The 22,270-nt window shown below is 36.7% G+C and overlaps 1 protein-coding gene across 3 annotated transcripts in view; it reads right to left on the reverse strand.

Moving 5' to 3' along the window:
• The window catches only part of FAT1 (FAT atypical cadherin 1), a gene marked incomplete at its 5' end in the record, with an annotated part of 106,950 nt that overhangs the window by 69,556 nt on the left and 15,124 nt on the right, over positions 1–22,270 (reverse strand). For all 3 annotated transcript variants that reach the window (XM_082316095.1, XM_082316094.1, XM_082316093.1), the window contains one exon: positions 7,022–7,336. In XM_082316095.1, the coding sequence (XP_082172221.1) occupies positions 7,022–7,336 (315 nt within the window). The remainder of the gene's footprint in view (positions 1–7,021; positions 7,337–22,270) is intronic.

The raw sequence follows: 22,270 nt of genomic DNA on the forward strand, positions 1-22,270 counted from the left end.
TTCCTCAAAGGAATGTCTGTGGCATTCTCATGATAATACCCAAGTGCTTCATAAATATGAATGAATATATCTTCACAACACCACCAAGCAATTAGGTCATGCAATTATTCCTATCTTATACCTGCAAAACTGAAGTACGGGGAAATTAACATTCAAAATTAATTTTGTTATTCTCCTGTCCAGGTTATGAACCCAAGTCTAGTTTTTGGATATACGCATCATTTTTGTATCAAGTTGCATTAAAGGCACAGAAAGCTATACTTTTGCACTCATCATTTCTGCAAATCTGACTCCATATGGAGCAACGCCAAGTAACCCCCTGCCTCATTTACTATTATTGCTTTAAATTTCTGAAGTAAGGCATGGCTTCTGGAGAAAGTGCTATTTGCTACCCAATCCCAATTCTTTCCCCAAGCCAAATCTAGTCGTACAATAAATGTAACAGAAGTCCTGGGTGAGTGCAAATACACATACCAATCTGGGAAAAAGATCAGAAATTATTTCTGGCCTGAATACACAGGCAAAGTAATCCAAAAAGGGTACAAGGGTCTTCCCTCACCCTATATGGATACCTGGTTAGGATTCCAGTTTCTTGCTCAGTAATATCAAGGAGAACTGGAACTCCTTTCACTATGCAAATACAGTTTTTGCCATTCTAATGCATATACTGCCACTTACAAGGAAGTAGTAGAAGCTTTTTTCAGGCACCGTAACTCAGCAAAATTTGAGATATTAATTACACAAAGCCTGTATCATTGAGTAACAGCCATGGTTTAAAATTGTGGCATGGCAAAACTATTCCATCCGTATGGAAACGGATACAGAGCCTAGGGGAATTCAGTGAGCATCTTTTGTTTAGAGAGTTCAGTCTAATGGTTCTAGTCCTGCAGCAATTAAGGACGTTCTCCTTAGCTCTTAAATCTCCATGTTTTACATATGACTTGTTGAGCCATTATTGTTGGTCAGTTAAAGCTGAATACCTTTCTTCTAATTTCACATTAAGTTTGCAATCCCACGATTTAAAGAATAAAAATAGAAGAAAACTACAAAACACAGGAAGCAATGACAGAAAAAGAATTTTGTTCTAGCCCACTACAATGTCACCCTGGGGAACTGTAAGTATACATTTTAAATTGGGGAGCTAGTTTGCATGCTACCCTTACAATTCTTACCACGTGCAACAAAAAGCTTGTATTTAATGAATGTCCCACTCTCCTGTCTCAGGCAGAAATTACATGTTTTGATTGAAAGCTCTTTGTAAAATTAATACAATAAATCTCCCTGGAATTTGCACTAACAGATCAATTTCTAAATGGTTAACCCAATACAGATTAGAAATTATATAATCATAATTCATAAACAGCTCATAAATGTACACTTATATACAACGGTATTACCGACTATTATTAGTAGATGCCATACTGTCCTGGTTTCAGCTGGGATAGAGTTAATTTTCTTCTTAGTAGCTGGTATAGTGCTGTGTTTTGGATTTACGATGAGAATAATGTTGATAACACAACTGATGTTTTAGCTGTTGCCAAGTAGTCCTTACACAAGTCAAGGGCTTTTTCAGCTTCCCCTGCTCTGCCAGGTGCACAAGAAGCTGGGAGGGGACACAGCCAGGACAGCTGACCCAGACTGACCAAAGGGCTATGCCATACCGTATGATGTCATGCTCAGCACATAAAGCTGGGGGAAGAAGAAGGGGGGGACATTCAGGGTGATGGTGTTTGTCTTGCTAAGTAACCGTTACATGTGATGGAGCCCTGCTTTCCTGGAGATGGTTGAACACCTGCCTGCCCATAGGAAGTAGTGAATGAATTCCTCGTTTTGCTTTGCTTGTGTGCGCGGCTTTTGCTTTACCTATTAAACTGTCTTTATCTCAACCCACAAGTTTTCTCACTTTTACTCTTCTGATTCTCTCCCCCATCCCACTGAGGGGGAGCAAGCGATTGGCTGTGTGGTGCTCAGCTGCCGGCTGGGGTTAAACCACGACACATACTAAGTACCTGTTCCACTTTCTCTAAGAACTACTGCAATCCTGCTATCAACTGTCATGCTTCCAACATTGCTCCTCAAAAGCAATAAAGCAAATTAAGATCTTATAATATGAAAGAATCAAAGATAGAAAAAATATAAATTTGTCCACTCAATATAATTGTGTACAAATAAAAACAGCCAGTAATTTAATTCAAACCATACAATATTCAATTGTATTTTGTAAATACAACCATGAAGTTTACATCAGCGAGATGTAAAACTTTTCAGTCCTACAACTAGATCGGAGTTGAATCACTGACTTTTAGGTGAAACATCTCATTACTCGTTCCTCAAAGCATCCATTTTTGTCTGTTTGTTGCTTTCTCAGACAAAAGGTATCCAAATGCATCCAATGAAATACGAAAACTAGCAACTAAGAATACTTTGTTAATTAAGTTTCAAAGTCTTTGACCTTGTTACAAGGTAATTACAAAATGTAAAAAGAAAAAACCCCCGAAACAACTCACAGGCAAATAAACCACACCCACAATAAACAGTGAAAAATTACTAAACTACTTTGTATTACACATACCAGAAAAAACATTGTACATTGTGAGCTCCAAAGCACAAAACCCAGAACTTGTTTACTTATATAATCCTTTGCTTTACATGAGCGTTGCTAAAAGCGCAAATCTTTTCCGATCCTCAGTGCAATAGCTCTAGGGTTAAGTGGTGAGATTAACCATAGTGTCCCAGGACGTGTGTTCTGAATAGCTATCCAATTCTGCCAACTCCAGCTCCTTCCATCTAAACATATTAAAATGCCTTGGAACTCTACCGTTTTTGTCAATTACTTCTGTATTTAATTACAACTATTTTGCAAGAAATTAAGCAGTTATAAATTAGTTACCATAACTTACAGATTTGTCTACAGTTGTGTTCAGGTTGAGCATGAAAGTTGTGGAGTTAGTCTTTGCTCTAATTTTTTCCTGCAAGTAGTATTATGATAACTATTTTTATTCCACCTGGCCAGCTCACAGGTACAGCAGCTTTTTTTCATTACATGGAAACTCCGAAACTAAAGAAAATGATATTTCATTTCTTTTAATGCAAGGCCAGGTATATCTGAAAAGATTACAAAATGTCCTGTGATGTACATATCCTGCTCCAAAAAGTGAAAAAGCATTTCTGCATGCAAAGAAAAACTTAGCAATGTTTCTTTAACTAAGTTATTTTATAATTACTTAAAATAAGAAAGATGTTTTTAAGTGCCAATGAAGATTTACTGAAGGGGATACTCAGAAACTGATCACTGTAAGAAGCATACAGATACCTCTTCAGCTAGCAGCATTTCTGAGAAACGGATCAGTCAATCAATAGTTCTTGTTGTGAAAAGAAATCTCTTCTTTCTGTGAAAGATGAACTATGTCCTACATAGGTCCATGGCAGTCAGTTTCACCATCTAAAAATTTAGCATTACTGCACAAAGACGCAAACATCTTAGTGTGAAGCCTATAAAATTCTAGAAATGAATTAGCTACTTACAGAGAACAGAAAGCAGTATTTTACTTGACATAGGTTACATATAGGTTATTGCTATTTATAATCTGTATTACTGTTATGTGTGGGAGTTCTAGCCATGGACCACAATACCATAGTGTTGAATTGATAAAGAGACAGAAAAAGATGGATCCTTGACCTGGAGAGGAGACAATAACGTAGTATCAGCTGAAACATATTTTTAGCACTCGCCACATATTTTAAGAATCCCAACACTAGCCTTTCCTTGACTCAGACTGAATTCCATTACAATCCTCAATTTGCCTTTGGGGTTGCACAGTGGCCTGAAGTAACAAAGTCACACGCGCTTAACTCTCTTACTCTGTCATTTTCAATGTTATAATGGGATACAGTTAAAGACTTGATTCATATTCCAGCCCTATCTCCCTTTTGGCTGGAAGGGAAACCTGGGGCCCTGTGAAGGTTTCTCTTCCTTTGACAAATACCTTACAGTGCGATAGCCTCACAAGGTCCAACAAGGGTAACATACCTGCATAAGCAAACAAGACGGGATTTGATCTCACTAATTCTAGTCAAATGTACTCTCCAGCTGAGATCTATTTTAATTAATTGAGGGAGATAAAATATCCTGCGTTATAACGACAACAATAACTAGTGTCTTTTAAACTGATTTTTCAACTCCTTAACAGCCCAATCCTAGTGAAAGCACTTTCACCCCAAATAAGATCCATTCAGGTTAAAAGTATTTGATTTCTAATAGATAGAAGAGAGATTTGGGAAGTTACAATCTGACAACCTCAGTCACAACTCATCACTACATTAGTGCCTACTGCAGATTGACAGTTTCAAACCAAACACATTCAGGAAAAACAAGACAGCCTGTTAGATTGCAGGAAATCCAGTGTCCTATATAATAGGAAGACAATATACATGAGCTAGCTATTTAATATTCATTGAACTTGTATGAGTGCACTCTGGGAACACAACAGAAACCAGCCAAAGAGATTTCCCTTCTTCTCTGCCCACATCTTCTCTTCCCCTCCTCTCTATGTTTATTACGTCTATCTAGAATTACAATTTTAACAGTAATAGATATCAATGAATTTACCTATCCCTGTGATTTTAACTACATTAAAAAAAAAATTCTCCTGCTGAATGTAAATCAGAGGGAGATTCTTTTCTTCTCAGTGCTTGTATTCTGAAATATAATTAAATAATTATTTCCATTTGATTTTTTTTCCTTTAACACAGAGCTGAGAAGGACCCAGGACCACACTGCTTGCTTCTACAGTATGCATGCTACAATAAAGGCAGGTAAGAAACTCTCTTGACAGAAAATCTTTATTAGCTTTCTATTAAGTGTTCCTTATCACTTCACCATCTAGCGTGTTGAGCTCCCTCAAGCTCACTTTCTAACATAAATGAGATCGGCAGTAAGCTACTGATGTACTACAAGTTCTGTCTGAAGACAAGTTACAATCTCCTGCTGCCCTAATTTTTCCATCCATTAAACAGGAATAAAGATGTTTCTTCATCTCAAAACTTAGGTAATGGAGGCATGCAAGTGTCTTTTTTAAAACCAAGTTTGGAAAACGCTGCATAATGATGCCGAAGGCAGAGAGGAGTAGGAAAGAACAAGAAGAAAGAGGAAGAGAAAATGAGCTACAAAAAAATAAGAAAACAGCAACCAAAAAATAGTGGGCCAATTAAACAGTAAAGAGTAAATGAATGTAGGTAGAGTTTATGTTCACTTGCAATTTGAGCACTGCAGTTACTCAGTTCTTTCCACCCAACTCACAGGCAATTTTATTCCAAGTTTTATCAATATCACTGATTGAGATGACAAGAAATAGCAACGTAGCAAGCAAACAGTATTTTTCAAAAACAGAAAGGGCGAGGGAGTAGATAGATCAGCGGAAAATTTTTCCTTTTGCATCACGTGTAAGCAGAGAAAGACAAAGGGAAATAAAGCACACAAACACACAGTTTCTGCATTCACTTGAGAAGGCTTCGGGGTTGAATTTTTCTTGTTTTACTTCTTAGGCTGCCTTTGTTCTGAAACCAACACTTCTGTAAATGTAGTATTTAGATATAGGCTTTACCTATGCTAAAGACCTTTTGTTGGTATAGGTATTTCATATGTCCCTCTTGGCAATGTCTTCACAAGCAGATGCAGCACATGCTGACAAAGAAGTTATTGTCAGAAATAACCCAAATAACATACCTGTGTTTGCACTCAGAGCTTTGCTGACACAGGAATTACAGCTGATACAGCACGCAAGTCTTTCATACCCTGAGCTGAAACAACTATGAAACAGAATGAAGGCCATGTCAACCCAGCCTTCAAAACATATTTTTCACCCAATTTTTGCTCCTTTAAATCCCCTGAAATTCCCTCCAGGAAGGAGCAAGAGCTAAATGAATAAGGCTGCTATTGCTCCCTTCTACTTACTAGGTTTGTTACAGATTAAAGTCACTCTCTACACCTCTACAGCCCCTCTAGTCTAAAAACCTCTGGATTCGGAGAAGAAATTGCTGGCTGAGTGAATCAGAAGCATCTCCTGTAATTCCTACTGTGAAATAGTACCTAATGCAACATATGAAAAGCTAAGCTGCACCCAACGCAGCAAAATATTATTTAATTAAAACCAAAACCTTCTTTACCGTTAGGAAAGATCTGTGGAAAAAACATCCAGTATATGTACTATTTTCTCTGTGTTCATTCAGAAACAAGGGATGGTAGGCAACCTTTACATTGTTTTCAAAATTGCTGCATAGCTTCAGTTAAAATGGATTATTTTATTTGTTTCCTGTCTCTCTGCCCTACACACATTTCAATATTTCTAATTCACAGTTACTAAAAGTCACTTGTTTCTTGTATTTGTACTTTCCTGTTAAAACCTCAGCATGTTTTTTCCGAAGCTTTCCAAACAACCACTGAACTCAGAGTCTTAACAACCACACCTGCAAATTATCTTCCAGATTTTGTATCTCTTAAAACAGCAACAGTTACTTACAAAGACAGTCCCCTCTGACTGTGGGACAAATGAGTTTACAGTTCATAAATGGCTGGCATTGCTTAGACTAACACTATCCGGAAAACAAGCCTGACAAAAAACCTATGAGTGAAAACTGGGAGACTGAGACTGAAAAAAAACAGTTGGGATGAAACTAAGCTAAAATATGTATTCCAAGAGTACATTTACTGCACTAAAAAAGCAAAAAAACCCAAATGAGTATTGACCAGTCTGCAGTGGAGCTACTCTGAAGTAAACCTTCCCAAAATGTGCATGATGTGGATGTCAAGTACTTTGAACCAACTGCTTCACTCTCAAATCCTCTTCTACTTGTTTGTTTAACTTACTAATATTGACAAAGCCCAAGATACCAGGTTAACTCTAACTATTGTGAAAACATGGTTACAATGTTAAACCGAAGATCTTGATTTTGCCTGGTTTATGTATTTATGCAAATACCTTGATTCATTCATACGTAAAATAAAACACCGTATTGTACTTACCAGTTTTGGGGTTTATTGAAAAGAATCCCTGTGGATTGCCACTTGTAATCTTGTAGGTTAATTTTTCACTTGAGCTAGAATCTGGATCAAATGCCTCAATCTGAATGACGGATACATCTTTAGGTGAGTTTTCCATGACCTCTGGGTAATAAACTGGTTCTGTGGTCTGAGGAGCATTATCATTAACATCCCCAACTTCTATGTAGATTTCAATGAAAGATGATAAAGGCACAATGCCTTGGTCTGTTGCATAAACAGTTAACCAGTAATGTGAAGTAGTCTCACGATCCAGGCGATCTGCAGTCTCGATAATACCTGTTTAACAGGAAGAAAGATAAATAGAAAATGCTCAATAAATATGCGGAAGCGTGTAAAAATAGAGTAAGCAATAAGCTTAAATAAATGAATAAATAAAAGTGAATACAAGTTCAAAATAACTGACATTGATTCTACAAGCTGTGTTAATATACGCAAAGATATTGAGGCTAACCTGAAGCCACAAAAAAAAAAATAAAATTACTACAACAGTTTTCAGCAATTATGCATTACAGATACTAAAACAATATATTACTTAACTTCCTTTCCAACATCCTTTGAGATTTATCAGATCAATTAGCACTATTCATAAAAGCTATTTTGCCTAAAAGATTACATATAATGAGTAATTCAGTCTTTTGGGACTTAAATGACCCTCTTTACTCATCACTGATTATAGTGAATTTTATACCATATTAAACTATCTGATTTAGATGCTAAACCCTTGAACTGTTTATCATTCTTCATATTAACGAGCAGCTACTTAGACGTGAAACACTCATCTATGTGCCCAAATGAATTATTTAACTGAATTTTCTTAATGTGACTATTTGCGTTCACACAGAAATTTCACAGAAAAGAAACCAGAAGTTATACCTGAAGCTAACCTTTGTAGCATTAGGACGAACCTATGGCTGCCATTACTCTGGCAACAGAAAGCAGCACTTAGCTCAATTTTAAATGGTAATTCATTTTATGTGTGTAAAGAACAGCTACACAATTTACAAACTTGATAAAAATCTGTCTGCTACAGGAGTTTATCGGAGCCAGAACTAAATAAAGAATGACGGACTCAAGTTTTTATCTACTGTGAAAGAAATACAGATCTATTTTCATAAGCAGCTTACTCTACAGGTACAGTCATAATATGCGTATGTCAAATGAGTACATGATGTGGTGTAACCTATTTGATGGGGGATGAATATCAAACAGATTCACAAAGCCACGGCACAATTAAACTTTGCACTTTCCTGTTCCTGATCCAGTCACTCTTACAGCTTGTCCAATTTGAGATATTTTCTAAATAGAACTTAAACCAAACCTGATACATGTCAGGGTGAGGGACAGAGCAAGCCCTTGCAACCATTTCTGTGGAAATACTGAAGGGCTTTGTCATGGCTCTTATTGCATGTTATACTGAGACACATCAGGCCTCATCGGGATTGGAGCTGAGTCAAGCTATCACCATGACAGCCAGTTTTGGACTCTGGATACAGCCACATGACGTGACTCTGCGTGATGTGGCCCTTGTCCTGAGCTCATTTACTGCACAAAACATACATACATATATATATATATATATATGTGTGTGTGTATATATATATACACACACACACACACACACCCCCTCCATCAGTAAAATAGGACCTTGATAAAACTATGCCATTGTGCTTTTACAGGAGTTCTACAGGAAAGGAATTAACTCTATCATTTCCTTCACACACCCCAGACACTTTTTTTTAATGCATTATACCAGCTGAGCAAAATGAGATAAATATTGAGGAATTACTCATTTATTCATTACTTTCTTCGCCTTGTGGGAAGCTGCATAAAGGTCTGATGATGATAATTTGAAATTTTAAGATGTCAATAAGATCATTTCAGAAGGGCTGGAGGGGATAGCATCTAATGCTTAGACCTGCAAAATACCCATATATAGCATTTCAAGCGACACAGCATGTCAGAACTACCACCAGATGTCAGTATGGAAATTGGTTTTATACAGTGTCAAAGGCTTCAGAACTGGGATAAAAGGGAAGGGCACTGCAATGTGAAAATATGCATGCATTACATACAGTCTATAAAAGTTTTCTTGAAAGCAAATTGGTGGCTTTATAATTTTCTTTTTCTTTTTTTTTTTTTTTCTGCTCTCCAGAGGAACACCATCAAAAAGTAAGCCAAGTGTTAATTTTAAGGATATTGGCAATTTACATTTCCAGTCTCTTCACCTCAGTATTTATACTTTGTTTGATGACAGGTTTATTACTAAAAAAAAAAAAATCCTATGTAGTCACTGGATTTGTGCTGTGGTTACCTCCACAGTCTCTGTTAATGTACATAAATCTGCTTTTAAAAATGGACATGCAGCCTTGAGCACCCAGTCACTTGGATTCTATTTTTGTAACTCACTTATGTTACACTTTTTGTACCTCTGTACTTCAGCCAGGAGACTTGCTTGGGAGTAAATAAAATTATTAATTACTGTGTCCTCATTTCTAAACCTAAATGCTGGATGTGGCATGCACACACATCTTAAGTCTGGGTAGACTCTATGTATGCCTTGGAAAATTTTGTAAAACCTTTATGTCCTACTAAACACAAGACTAGACTGTATTAATTCCCTTTTAGCAAGGCTTCCAGCAATGCTGCTCTGTTGCTTGTGATCCATGCAGAACACAGTGGGCAGGGTTATGTGCTGAATTGAGCAACTTATCATTTTACACCTGTCCTGTTTTCTTAACAGTAGCTACACCAGAAGTGGCAGATTAATTTTAAGATAGCCTTGCCTGATTTTAAAGAAACATAAAAAGCGACTCTTGTAATGGAGCTCTCCTCCTGCAATCTGCTCACCTGGCATTTACAAATTCTACTACTTTAGTTATCAAAGCCTACCTCAAGGAAAAAGAAGACTGAACCTATTTTGCTTTTGTGGACTATCAGTTCTGAAGCGTCCATTCTCTTAAGTCACATACTTCACAAGGGAAAAAGGGGAAAAAAGTACCACACCAAAAAAACAACAGTATTTCAAAGAGAAATATGTAAAAAGATTATAGGGATAGTAGGGATAGTGGCTAACAGTACAATACAGCAAAGACAGGTAACTTCATTTTTTGGTTCATTTTTCATTTCAAATTAGATCTGCATATATGACATTATTTCTGTACATTTTACACTAACTTTTGCAGAAATACTCAATGAAAGGCTTGTAATCTGTTTGATTATCTGACCACTGAACATTTCACATAACATAGATGTTTACCCAACTGGGTAGCTCTGGTTTTCAGAATGTCTCCGATTTTCCACAACGTCATACACACTCTAAGCGTGCATTAGTCAAAGTAACAAGAAATCTCATTCCCTAAAATTATTTTTCCATTTTTCTCATGCTTCTCACCCAACAGATCCTGAATTGTTGGGTGAACATTTTTTCTGTATGTGTTGTTTATAATTCCAAACTGAAATAGAAAGCATCCAGGGAAATGATTTTATGATGAGTCAGATATGCAAAAATGCCTACATAACTGTTTAACACTAATCAACAGATTAATTCCTGAATGAACATTTCCTAGAGGCATAAAGGGTACTTAAAAAAGCTTTCATGTACTCCCCTTACAGTTCAAAACAGATGGACTAGACGGTATGTATGCAAGTTGGAAAACATTAGAGATGGGCATCACACATAAACGGATTACTGTGACAATATTAAAAATGAAGACTCAAAGTAACATTCCTCCAGTATAAAAGCCATGCAAAAGGGGACAGGAAGATAGGGAGCAAAAATTTCCCTTCACCCCTCGCACGCTAAGGGGGGTGGAGGAGAGGCCACCACGCCTAGTTCTCCTTCATCACTCAAAGCTGCAGGCACAGCGAGGGAAGGGATGACTGTCCTGTTAGTATGACTCAGGTTTCTTCCTGCTGTTTCCGCCCAGTAATAAAATGGAACAGATACTGATCCAGTACACACACTCGGGGTGGGGGGAAGCTCTGACTACCAAAACCTGAATTTCTTCTGGTTCTGCATCAACACGTCACAAAACACAATAAACGCTACACAACTACACAGAATACTTGTTTTTTTTCCCTTTTAACGTTACTGTACAATCTGACCTTATGTCAGTAATTACAAAACACCATCCTTTCCTCATTACTCTAGTTGAAGCTGCTCTTGCAAGTTTAACACTAAATTTTTCCTGATTTTGCATGAGAACACTAATAGTTTCAACTTTAATTTCTATGCAACAATACCAAATACAAATGCATGTAAACTTCAGTAGTCTGCCTTCTAAAAAACACAAGCCCAAAGAAGAATAATTTAACTAAGATGACTTTTTAAAAAAAAAAAAAAAAAAAAAAAAAAGACAACAATAGTTCTCCTACCAAATCACAGGTCTAGAACCAGTCCTTGAAGTATCATTGGTTGGTGTGCCAACTTTCTGCTTTTGCAAATTTAACTATAGTGGCCTATTCTGCATATTAGGGCAGCATAATACTGTATGCTGTCTGAAAGGCAGCACTCACAGAATTCATAAATTCACTGGATTCTAACTCTAGTGGTTCTCAAGACAGCAGAGAGAAAAGTGATGGGAACTCATATATCAAAGAGAAGTAATAAAACAATCTAAGTAAGAGTTAATTTGTTTTAATCTCACAATCTGCTAGATCCATTAAGCATTAGTAAGATGTTGATCAGTATCATCAGTTTCAACAGTCTATTTTGGCTCCTAGGAAGTATTTTCACTTTTTTCTTCAAGTGGTGCAAAGCACATTTAGAGAGAACAGCTTAAGTACTTCTATTGTATCTTCAATGCTGTAAAAGCTCCATCTCTGCTCTAACTCTTCTCTCATTCACAGAAAAGCCTTTAATCAGCGAATTTCCCATCCATTCTCTATGCTGAGGTAATTTTAACTTTTACATGCCATTTGGTTTTTATGTGGCAAGACAAGTACAGAAATCTTCCACAGAGCACTGCTAAAGAATCTTTAGCATGTATGGTAATCCCAAAGACTTGTAAATATTATTGTTCATAAAATACAGTGAAGTGAGGATTTAAAAAACATTTTTCACTTGGCTGGATATACAAATTTGAAGCCCTTCAGGTGGTCAGGATAAAAAGAAATTCATATTCAGACACTAACCACCAGAGGGGAGTACAAAAGAGCTCTGATGAAATGTTTCTCAGTCATCTGCAAAAGGACATCAGAGCTGATTTTACAATATTCATATGTCTGAAATTTTAGACTAGATATTGTTCCCACTTGATGCAATAGGACTTTTCTATCAATTTCATTAAAAGAAGGCAAAAGTCCTAAGTGAATACTACAGAATAGGATTTGGACAGAATTCAGTATGGAGGAACAGGCTGGTTTATGAAATACAGCAACTGAGGAAAAAAACAGAACGTTAACCCCACTCTTGACAAGAACAAACATTACTTCCAATTTAAATCCCACAACCCAAGTCACTACAACCAAAGTCACTCTTAAAACGAAAATAAACATATAAATCCACCTCAGATCTGACAGTCTTACATATGCCAATTCTATCTAATTAACAAATGCTCAAACTATAATACCCCCAATTCCCAGGGATGATCCTCCTTAAGTGTGCTTATCCATGAGAACTCTCATTAACAATATTAATGATTCTGTAATGGAAATCAAAACCTGCAATCATTTCTCAGCAAAGCATGAAAATGCAGTTTAGCAGAATTTGCCCTCAGAGTGACGTTCGAAACAAACTAAGAGAAATCCCTGGCCTGGAACATGATGCTTAAAATCTGATTACAAACTTAATTAATCTAAATTCTAATAAGCTGGGCAAATCAAAAAGCTTCTTCAGCTGATTTAAAAGCCATCTCTGGGGGAAAAAAGGCAATATTTTAAGAATCAGATGAACAAAGGTTTTGATCAAATATGACCTTCAATGAACAACCAATCCAAATCAAAGTTTTAAAAGTGAGTGGATTAAGCCTGTTATAGACACAGAGGCATGCTGTCCCTCAATGGCACTAGTCTGCCAACACACCAACACAGTCTGCAACTTTGTCTTGAATTCTAAACAAGTTGTAAGTCACTGTAGTGTAAACTATCACTAAGGTCTGCACCATCTTTTGAATTAAAAATAAAATTGAGGGAAATGCTCATCACATACTGCAGTTTACTACTGGGAACTACCCCAGCTCCCAGAAGATTACAGCTTTTCTGGTCAAATTTCTGCTTTACATTTTGTGGAACTTTGCTTAGTCGTCATTAAAACAAAGAATGAATCATATCAGCCTCGTTGATTAGTGGTTTGGCTGTTTTGTTTTAAGTAAAATCTTTATGCTATCATACTTTGGCTTCTAATGCTAAGCAATTCAGAACAGAGAGTTTTCAGGTTGTTACCAAAATCTCCACACTTGCACAATCAGAATAGGCCAGGGAAAAACAAAAACATTTTACAAAGCTGGTATTTTCCACTTCAATTAACTTTTGATTTCTGCTCAGGTCATCTTATTTAAAATAGCATCTAACCCATACTTTGCCTTTTGGTGCAAGTTAATGACAGTGCAGCTCTTCAACACCATCCAGATCGAACACAGATGAACGCAGACGACTTCCTTGGCAGACTTTTTGTTCCTATTTGTCTCTTCTTATATGTTCTATTTTTGCCTTTCCTGCAATACACCTCTCTTTCTTAGATTATTACCTGCCATGACATGATAAGCATTTTCCTGAGCCGTATAAATACAGAGGCTATAGCAGAGCTGACAGGATAAAAAGGAAAAAAAAAAAAAAAACAAAAACCCACCCCACAAAACAGGAAAGAGCATCTGGCATAGGAAGAGACGCAGTGCTTGTCTGCTTCTCAGCAGTCCCCAGAGGCCTCAAAGAGGAACACATCCATACTCTTTCATCCTCTTTTTTCCCCTTGAGTGACTTCTAGAAGTACAGTCAAATCGGGACAGTTGGAAAGTGCAATCCTGTGTATTATGCATGGTTTTTTTTGTTTGGTTTTTTTTTTTTTTTTTTTTTTCTTTCCCTCCACTTTATGCTCCCTGTCAGACATCGTAAGAGAGAGCAAGGTGACTTGAAAAAAACCTAAATTTATTAATAGTTATGGCACCCACCCACACAAGAGAAAACAGACTACAACAGACTGGAGAGCACTATTTACAAGTACTACACTCATCTGTAGTACTTAGTATAAATCATGACTCTGTTACTAATTGTGACCACTGTCATAGCTCAGATTCTTTCCACCTTTAGAGCAATTAAAAAAAAAATCCTCTAGCCAATTTATCTGTATTTCTGTTAACTTCTTAACTTCTTTCTGGTAACTTCTGGCCACCACTGTAGTCTGACATTGTGAAATGCCTTGAAGCAGCAGCCAAGTACAGCCACAACCCTACATACCATAAAGATTTCCACAAAGTGAAGGTTTTAAAACACGTAACCTATTGAACTCCCAAGAAAAAATTATTTCTTTCCCTGAGGCTGCTGTGCTACTGTAACTCCGGCCTCTACCAAGCACCAGTATGTACAAGACAACCGAGTCTTAAGCCTACAGTTCTTCTAGAATAGCACCCAACGCTAATGTCAACAAAATTTAATATTATCAGTCAAGTAATAACCACTTGGTAAAACCAAAACAAACAGAGGCAGCACAATATCACACCGGTCTTCATTCTACAGAAACCAACTATCCTTAAGCACTGAAGATTTCAAGTATGTCCTGCCACAGAGACAAGGAACTGTTTAGCACTTAAAATGGCAGTTGAAAAGACCAAAATCTTCATCCTCTGAAGTCCTTGAAACAATCTCCTTCTAAAGAAGGAATGGAATGAGATTCCTTTTACAGAAGTGAAATGTCAGCTCGTCCACTCTATAAACAGGGCAGAATGCCAAGAGAGGCACTGCACTCTAACTCCTGAAATACTAAAGACCTGCGGCAGGCAGTGTGAACTTTTAAAAAGCATATACAATCTCTCTTTTAAGAGAGGTAATATTTTTGATAAATAAAAAAAAATATTACTGCTGGAACAGTGCTAGGCTTCCTTACTTGTATCACATATGCACTTTGAACAGGAAGCATTACATGTTTATACATCTCTGGAACAAAGTGCAACAGCCAGCCAGAGAAGTATGATTTGCTCTTCAACTCTACAGCAATTTAAAGCTTATCACTGACAACGCAAGCTACTCACATATCAGACTTCTTGCATCTGAAGATTCATGCAGACTAAACTGCACTGTTTCAGAATATAAATAATCCTTGGTTGCAGCCCTGAAGGAGAGCAGAAAGTTTTAGCAACTATTGCTTCCCTTTGAATCACACATGAACAAGAGGTGTTCACTGCTCTTCTCTCTCCTCTTCTCCAGGAGCATTAATTAGGCACAGCTAGGAAGACTGTAACCTAGCAACAAACCATCGATATTGCATTTTGCATAACTCATGAAGAATTCAGATTACTTGTTTGCAAACATATCTGAAGGATATGAATGTGCATAACTAATAATTTAATCTAGTTTGAAATATCTTCATTGTTTCTTTTCGACCATTCAAGGATTCTTCTATTTTGCCTGAGTAAAGCTGAATCTTAAATTAACACATTCTGATTTATTTTTTTAAATAACTTGGTGGCTTTCCCTTTTATATTCATCCTGGCTAACTGTACTTTAAAGTTTAAAACAAACAAACAAACAAAACCACACTCCACAAAAACACAACCACCCTTGAAAAATTCTGCAACAAATTATGTTTGCAGGCTATAGTGTTAAGGTTTTCACATGTTCCCCAAAAGTCCTTAGATATCATCTAACATCTATCGTCAATATAAATGTTCCTTCTAATAGTTACAGCTTGTCACATATTTAGATTTTACACACTTGTTTGTTTAGATATTCAGTAAGTTTCCATACAGTGGTCTTAATCCACTTTTTTTTATATACATAACATTTCTTCTTTATAGATACTGAAGAAAGGCAATGAAAAAACTTAAAGTTCACAATTTCTGCTTCAGAGAACGCTCAGAAAAATTTCTCTCAGGAGAAGCTAGGAAAAAATACCGAAAATAAGCTGAAAGTAACATATTGGAATGACAAGTCCTTTGTCAGCATTTATAAAGGTAGATTCCCAGAAAATGTAATGAAATTTTAGTTATAGCTCTTTGAAATAGAAAGCCGTGTACATTTCAAGTTGTGTCTTGTGTACCACCAAGCTGAGAAATCGTGGTTAGACAGGGTTGTTAAATGGAAAGCAACTCTTGTTACTGTTTCAAGGACATTTTCTAACAAATCAGGGCTTCGAAAGTTACGAGTAACTTACCACTAACAGTATCAGCAAGCTGATAAAACTGTAGTGAATTTGCACAAGATTTCTAACTGGTAAATGCTATTTCACTGTGCAGCTGCAAGACCTTCCAACACGTCAAGTCCACCACTGCTTGCTCTCTTTCCAGATGCTAGTTATTGCAAGTTCTGGGAGGTGGAAGGGGAAGAACATCACTGCAGAGCACACGTGGTCTTTAGAGCACACAGAACCCTTAAGAGAGTATAGTAACCATCATCATCAAAATCTCAACTCTGTTCTAACCGAACAAAACCAAACTGAACAAAGTAAAACCTCAATCATAATAAAATGATGACCTGTTTTATATCTCAAATTTAACTTCACTGAACTGTCTAGATGCAATGAAATATATAGCCAAATCCAGTTTTGTACCAATACCTTCAGTAAATCTGATTTGAGTACACGTTTTCAAAAACTTCCAAATTCCATTAAATAACCTACTGTATTTGAAATTAAACAATTTCTGCATATGACACTAGAGGAATAACAGAGTAGGTGGTGAAACAATCGGACACCATGAAGTGTCCACTCAAACCTGGCAGACTCACTTTCGCAAATGCATACAAATTACCAATTCATTCATAGTAAAACACTTTTGGGGCAAAAACTTGGCATCCACAGAGCCTTGACACAAATCCAGACCTTGACATAAATCTCAAAACACAGAACAGTTTATGCATCACTTCTGAGCTATGAACAGATGGCAATAATTTGAATTGTGTTCAAGTGGATGGAGAGAAAGGGTCACTGTTGATCTCTGCTACATGCAGCTTATAAATAAGGTAGAGAGATTTGAAGAAACACAGGATGTTCAACAGTTAAGAGCAGCTATCACTTAAACAAGCATCTAGAGATAATACAAAGACCTAGAAGTAAAGACGTGCATGGTTACAGCTCTGCACCAAACACAGACTATATTTTAAAACATTGGAGAAAACGGGTTTTGCACATCTTAGTTAAATGCGTAAGGTAGAACAAAATACGGGGCAAGAGAAAGAATTGTAAATAATTAGACCCAGCAACATTTTGACTTCCAGTTCCTGCCACATTGCTTTCTGCACATTTGTACAAAAACAAGTCAAATGAATGGAAAACACAGTGTTTAGGCCATTTATAAAATAAAAAAAGTTCTGAAAACAAGTTCTTAAAGTTGTCTGCATAAAAGATTACGCCCAGAAATTATGATTCAGTACTAGGTAGCCTGGGCTAGAAGTAGTAAATCTGCTAAGGTCCACAAAGACTGTGAACTTGCTTTCAGGACGTCAGGGGGTGGTGAGGGGGAATTTTTGCAATTAGAAGATCCCTGATGGGGTTGCCTTAGGACTGAACTGATTACTTCCAGTTCAGAAAATCTTTTGGGACAATGGCAGACAGCTCCTATTGTCAGCCTCATTTACGGTTATTTTAATAGCTCCAGCTTATTTCTGTCAGCTAGGCTGCTTGTATGTCAGGCTTTCAGACAGGCAATATAATTGCTATACAGAGGAACAGTACCATGTTGCTAAAGCTTGATATGGAGAGACATAAAAACCCCCTGATGAGTACACATTAGGGAAATGAAATGTTAATTCCTATGCCAATAGGAAAAATTATTGTAATACAACCACATACGATCTACGTTTCTTTGAAGAGAGAACAAGTAAAGCAAGCTTTGCTGTTAACATGAGCAGTCATTCATGATTTGAGAGAAAGCATACTGAAAAAACATGACCCTACTACTACATCAGCATTACAGCAGGTTTATAAAATATTAGTGAAAACAGAACAAACAGCCAGCAGATTCTGGGCGAAGCATGTTGGCTCTCAGTACCCACAAAAGCAGCTCCTCTTACTGGGTTACATGAGCAAGGTTTGCAGGATCTGATGCAAATCATTGCTCCAGTCATCCATCCCCTTATTCAGCACAGATTTTTGTCTTCAGGTAAAGAACTGGTTTCTATGTCCCAAGACATACAATTACACAGTATCATAAAATGAGAATAAGTACCTATGTTTAAGCAAAAATCCTTTGCTATAATACTGTTACACTATTCAGTTACCTTTAAATCCTGCTCTCTTACTACAGTTTCACAACCAACAGAGAATTTCTACTGAAATGTAGGTAATTCAGAAACAAGTGAAGGGTTCTACAGGCCTACTGTTTGCTTACTTATGAACAAAGACAAGGAAGGAAATGTATTTAATCAAGTTTTTAGGGTGTATGTGTACTTGCATGTGCATAAGAGATGCAAAGGATGAATTTTTATGTTCTTTGTTAAAGTTTATAAGAATTTCTTACATACACACACAAATGAACACGTATATGCTCTTTAGAACTCTGGCTTCACACTGCAAAATCTCTCTAACTTCACTGTCAGTCTTCCTAGTACTAAGGAATTGTTGACAATGTGAGTGGTTATATTACCACTCTAATAATTTAACCGGGAAATGGAGAGCCTCTGAAGGGGAAATTCCTCTGCAAATGGCCCCAGGAATTTCAAAACTAACTGGAGTTGACAGATTAACCTAGGTCCCCCTTAGGCAGAAGAAGAGGCTACAAGGAAAATAATGAGACGCATGGGAAGCCAATTATGCACAAGAGCAACACATTTAATTGTACAGAAACTGGTTTGTTGATCCAGAAGGATCTAGCTGTTTAGACCTCTGCAAACGACTAAAATACTTGTTGCAGAACTGTCCAGGTATACTCACTTTTTGTCTGTAAATCTAAGTTTAATGACCATCTTAAATACGGAAAATTGTTCCATGTATCTCAAGAATCTTTTTCCTGCGTACACAGCATTTCTCTCAGATTCCCTTTTTGGTTGCAATTTGAACAATTGCAGCCTACCTCATATTATTTCCACAAAAGTAACTTTGAAGGCCCAGGGAGTTCAACAGAGAAGTCCTACTCTTTAGTAAGAAGCAGTTACAGCTGTGCTCCACAGCAACACTGGCTCACGACTAACCCACCTGCAAAAAATTGTCATTTAGCATGTGCATGTTATTTATACTGATTTGTGTTTTAGACTGCTGCAATTTTGCTTCTAGCTCTTGGTCTCCAGACTATTTTCAGTTGCAGAAACTGCTGGTTAACAATGACATTTCCTAGACCAGCTCTGAGCAAGAAAAGATACTGATACCTATCAAAAGGCAAGTACCAGGTTGAGCAATACTGGAAATCAGGCTGTTACTGCTGTTCATGTTACTGCACCAGGTACCTATACACACAATGGCACTTAATTACTGTCAACAGAAATGCTGCTCCTGAGCAGATTTATATGTACAAAGAAGAGCTGTGGTACCTGTGGGCATGTGAGTGCTAGGAGAACAAAGCAAATCAATGAAGTCATGAGATTAAAGCACCTGGGATCCAGTGGCATCAAAAGACATTTTCATCCTTGTTCTGACAAAGTCAGATTTATTAACCTACAAAGCATCCATTTATTTATTCACACTTTATTTCTACTCGTGTATCCAGAGGGGATTCCACACTGATCAGTACTTGTTATACTAATTTTTTTATTAGTTGGCTTTGCATATGAATCAAAACAAACAAAAGGCCATACAAAGAAATGTTTCTGAACTTGTTTGTTTCTGAGTAAAAACCTCAGCACAGGAGAGTCATGAAGGCAAAGAACTTTGCTTTGGGGTTAAAAAAAATTTGTTCATTCTCTTTGGTTAAGATTACTCTATCAAATAAAAGAAATCCTCCATTTATAAGCAAATTCTTACATGCATACTGAAGAATCAATACTTAACATCTAAAAAGGAGACTTGCAACTAGAAAACCAGAAATGACTTATTAGATGTCAAGCATATTTATTTCTAAGTGCCCTGGATGCTTGTTGGGAGATGGGTTCAGTCTTCTTCACATAAATAATGGATTACTGCCTGTACGCTTTTAATCAACATTTTCTGGAAGAAAAAAAAAAAACACTAAAAGTAGCAGAAATTAATGCATGTTAACAGTTTAAAAAAAAAAAAAACTCTAAAAATTTAATTCACTCTATATTTATTACTTAATAGTGGAACCTGCAAGCATTTGAATAAACAGACCACAGTTTCTCTGTTAGAATTTCTGTTGGAAACTGCTTAATTATTCCCCACAGAAACATTTTTTGCTGAAGATAACTGCACCTTTAGTAACAATACCAAAGAGAATGAATGATGCGAATAACTCTCCATCAAACAAGAAGTTCAATTGTCATAGAGCCATGTTAAAAGTAGATCAACTCTGTGTACACTAGTACACTCAGTATAAATGAAAGAACACTACAATATTGTAGGTAACTAGTAGACCATCTAGGCACAAAATGCATTTTGCTCCTGAACCACTGAAGATTTTTTTCCTTGTTTAAGAAATTCACAGAATGCAACCTTCTCAAATCTCCATATCCATGCATGACTGTTCTCAACAATATGTTCTCAAATACTGGTCGTTCTTGTGTTTGACTAGACTGAACAACTCAATTTCCAAAGGATTTTTTGATCACCCCTGGAATTACAGACATAGCATGGCATATATTTCTTACTCCATTTCCTTCTATCATCACATGTTGGATCAATAGTCATTCCAAATTTAATCCACATAATATGCAGTAATCTTGTTCTCACTGTAATCATCACCCTCTTAACTTCTTATTAAACAATGCACATCAAAACTGACATGTCACTTGAGTCAATGACAACTTGACAACTCATCTTTTGCTAACAGTTTTTGAACCTTCTCACACTCCTCTCCCCTACCCTATCTGTATCTGGAAGGATTCAAGTCAGTCCAAAATTTCACTACAAAATTTCACCATGCAGCATCAACATTTTTAAGCAAGCAAAAAGCTAACTGAAAAGTGCGAGCTCTAAGATTTTTTTTTTTTTTAAATATTTACAAGCACAGTTCTTGATCTTTGGGCTTCTGCACTTACTTAACACACAAGTCCCCATTCAGAAAGCTGATTAGGAATGGTGTGAAATAGTGGGGACTATGAACTGCTTAGATTCTTATTTTATCAGTGTTTTTTTTTTTTTTGGAGCCATGTTTTCTCTATATCCATACACAAAGTAATCCACTTCTTAACAAGTTGTCATGTCTTCTTACACACTTTTTACTTTAAAATGGTCTGGACAAACCCAGGCAACTCAAAATATTACTGTACTAGCTAGTAGCACAGATATGGAAGCACATACGAATAACCAGACATTAAAGAGAGAGGCATAGGTCATTTTTTCATTTTTCCATTTCTGATTAATCTGCTAAAATTGATACTGTAATATTCAAGCTACCTTCAGAGTGAGCTATGATACTAGACTTCTTATGCAAAGGCATAGTCATCTTTCCCTCCCTCCCCAAAGTAATTAACATTCCTTGCACAGGCAGCTGGACATTTGTTAATCATTAACTGTTTGTGTAATAAAGACAGGGAGGGAAACTGTTAGCCATTCCTCACAATGGTACACCAAAAAAATCTTTAAAACAGAAGATTTAGTGAATAGTGTAAAATTATTTACAGTAACAAAAAAACTGTTGTATTATCATAGCACATTTAATATTTTGCTGACAATATCTGTTTGTGTGAGCAAGACTTTCCATGTTCAAACATAAGTAATTAACTTAGGAATTTAATCAATAAAAACCCAGCACTTTTAACTAAAACAGAAAGCAAGAGGTATCTTTTAAAAAGATGAACTATGCTGTTAATCTCTTGGATAGTAAAATAATACACATGACCAGAATTGCAACACCAAATATAATAGAGGCATAACCAATGCACACATTCCAATCTTATCTAGAATCACTTTGATTCACTCTACCTTGCTTTCATTACAGGAAGGGCACCGCAAGGGCATTCCTCTCAGATCAAACAGAAAATTCCACAGACAGAAGTTTCCACATGTCTGATTCA

This window comes from Platalea leucorodia (assembly GCF_965183815.1).
Source record: "Platalea leucorodia genome assembly, chromosome: 6".
NCBI classification, from domain to species: domain Eukaryota; kingdom Metazoa; phylum Chordata; class Aves; order Pelecaniformes; family Threskiornithidae; genus Platalea; species Platalea leucorodia.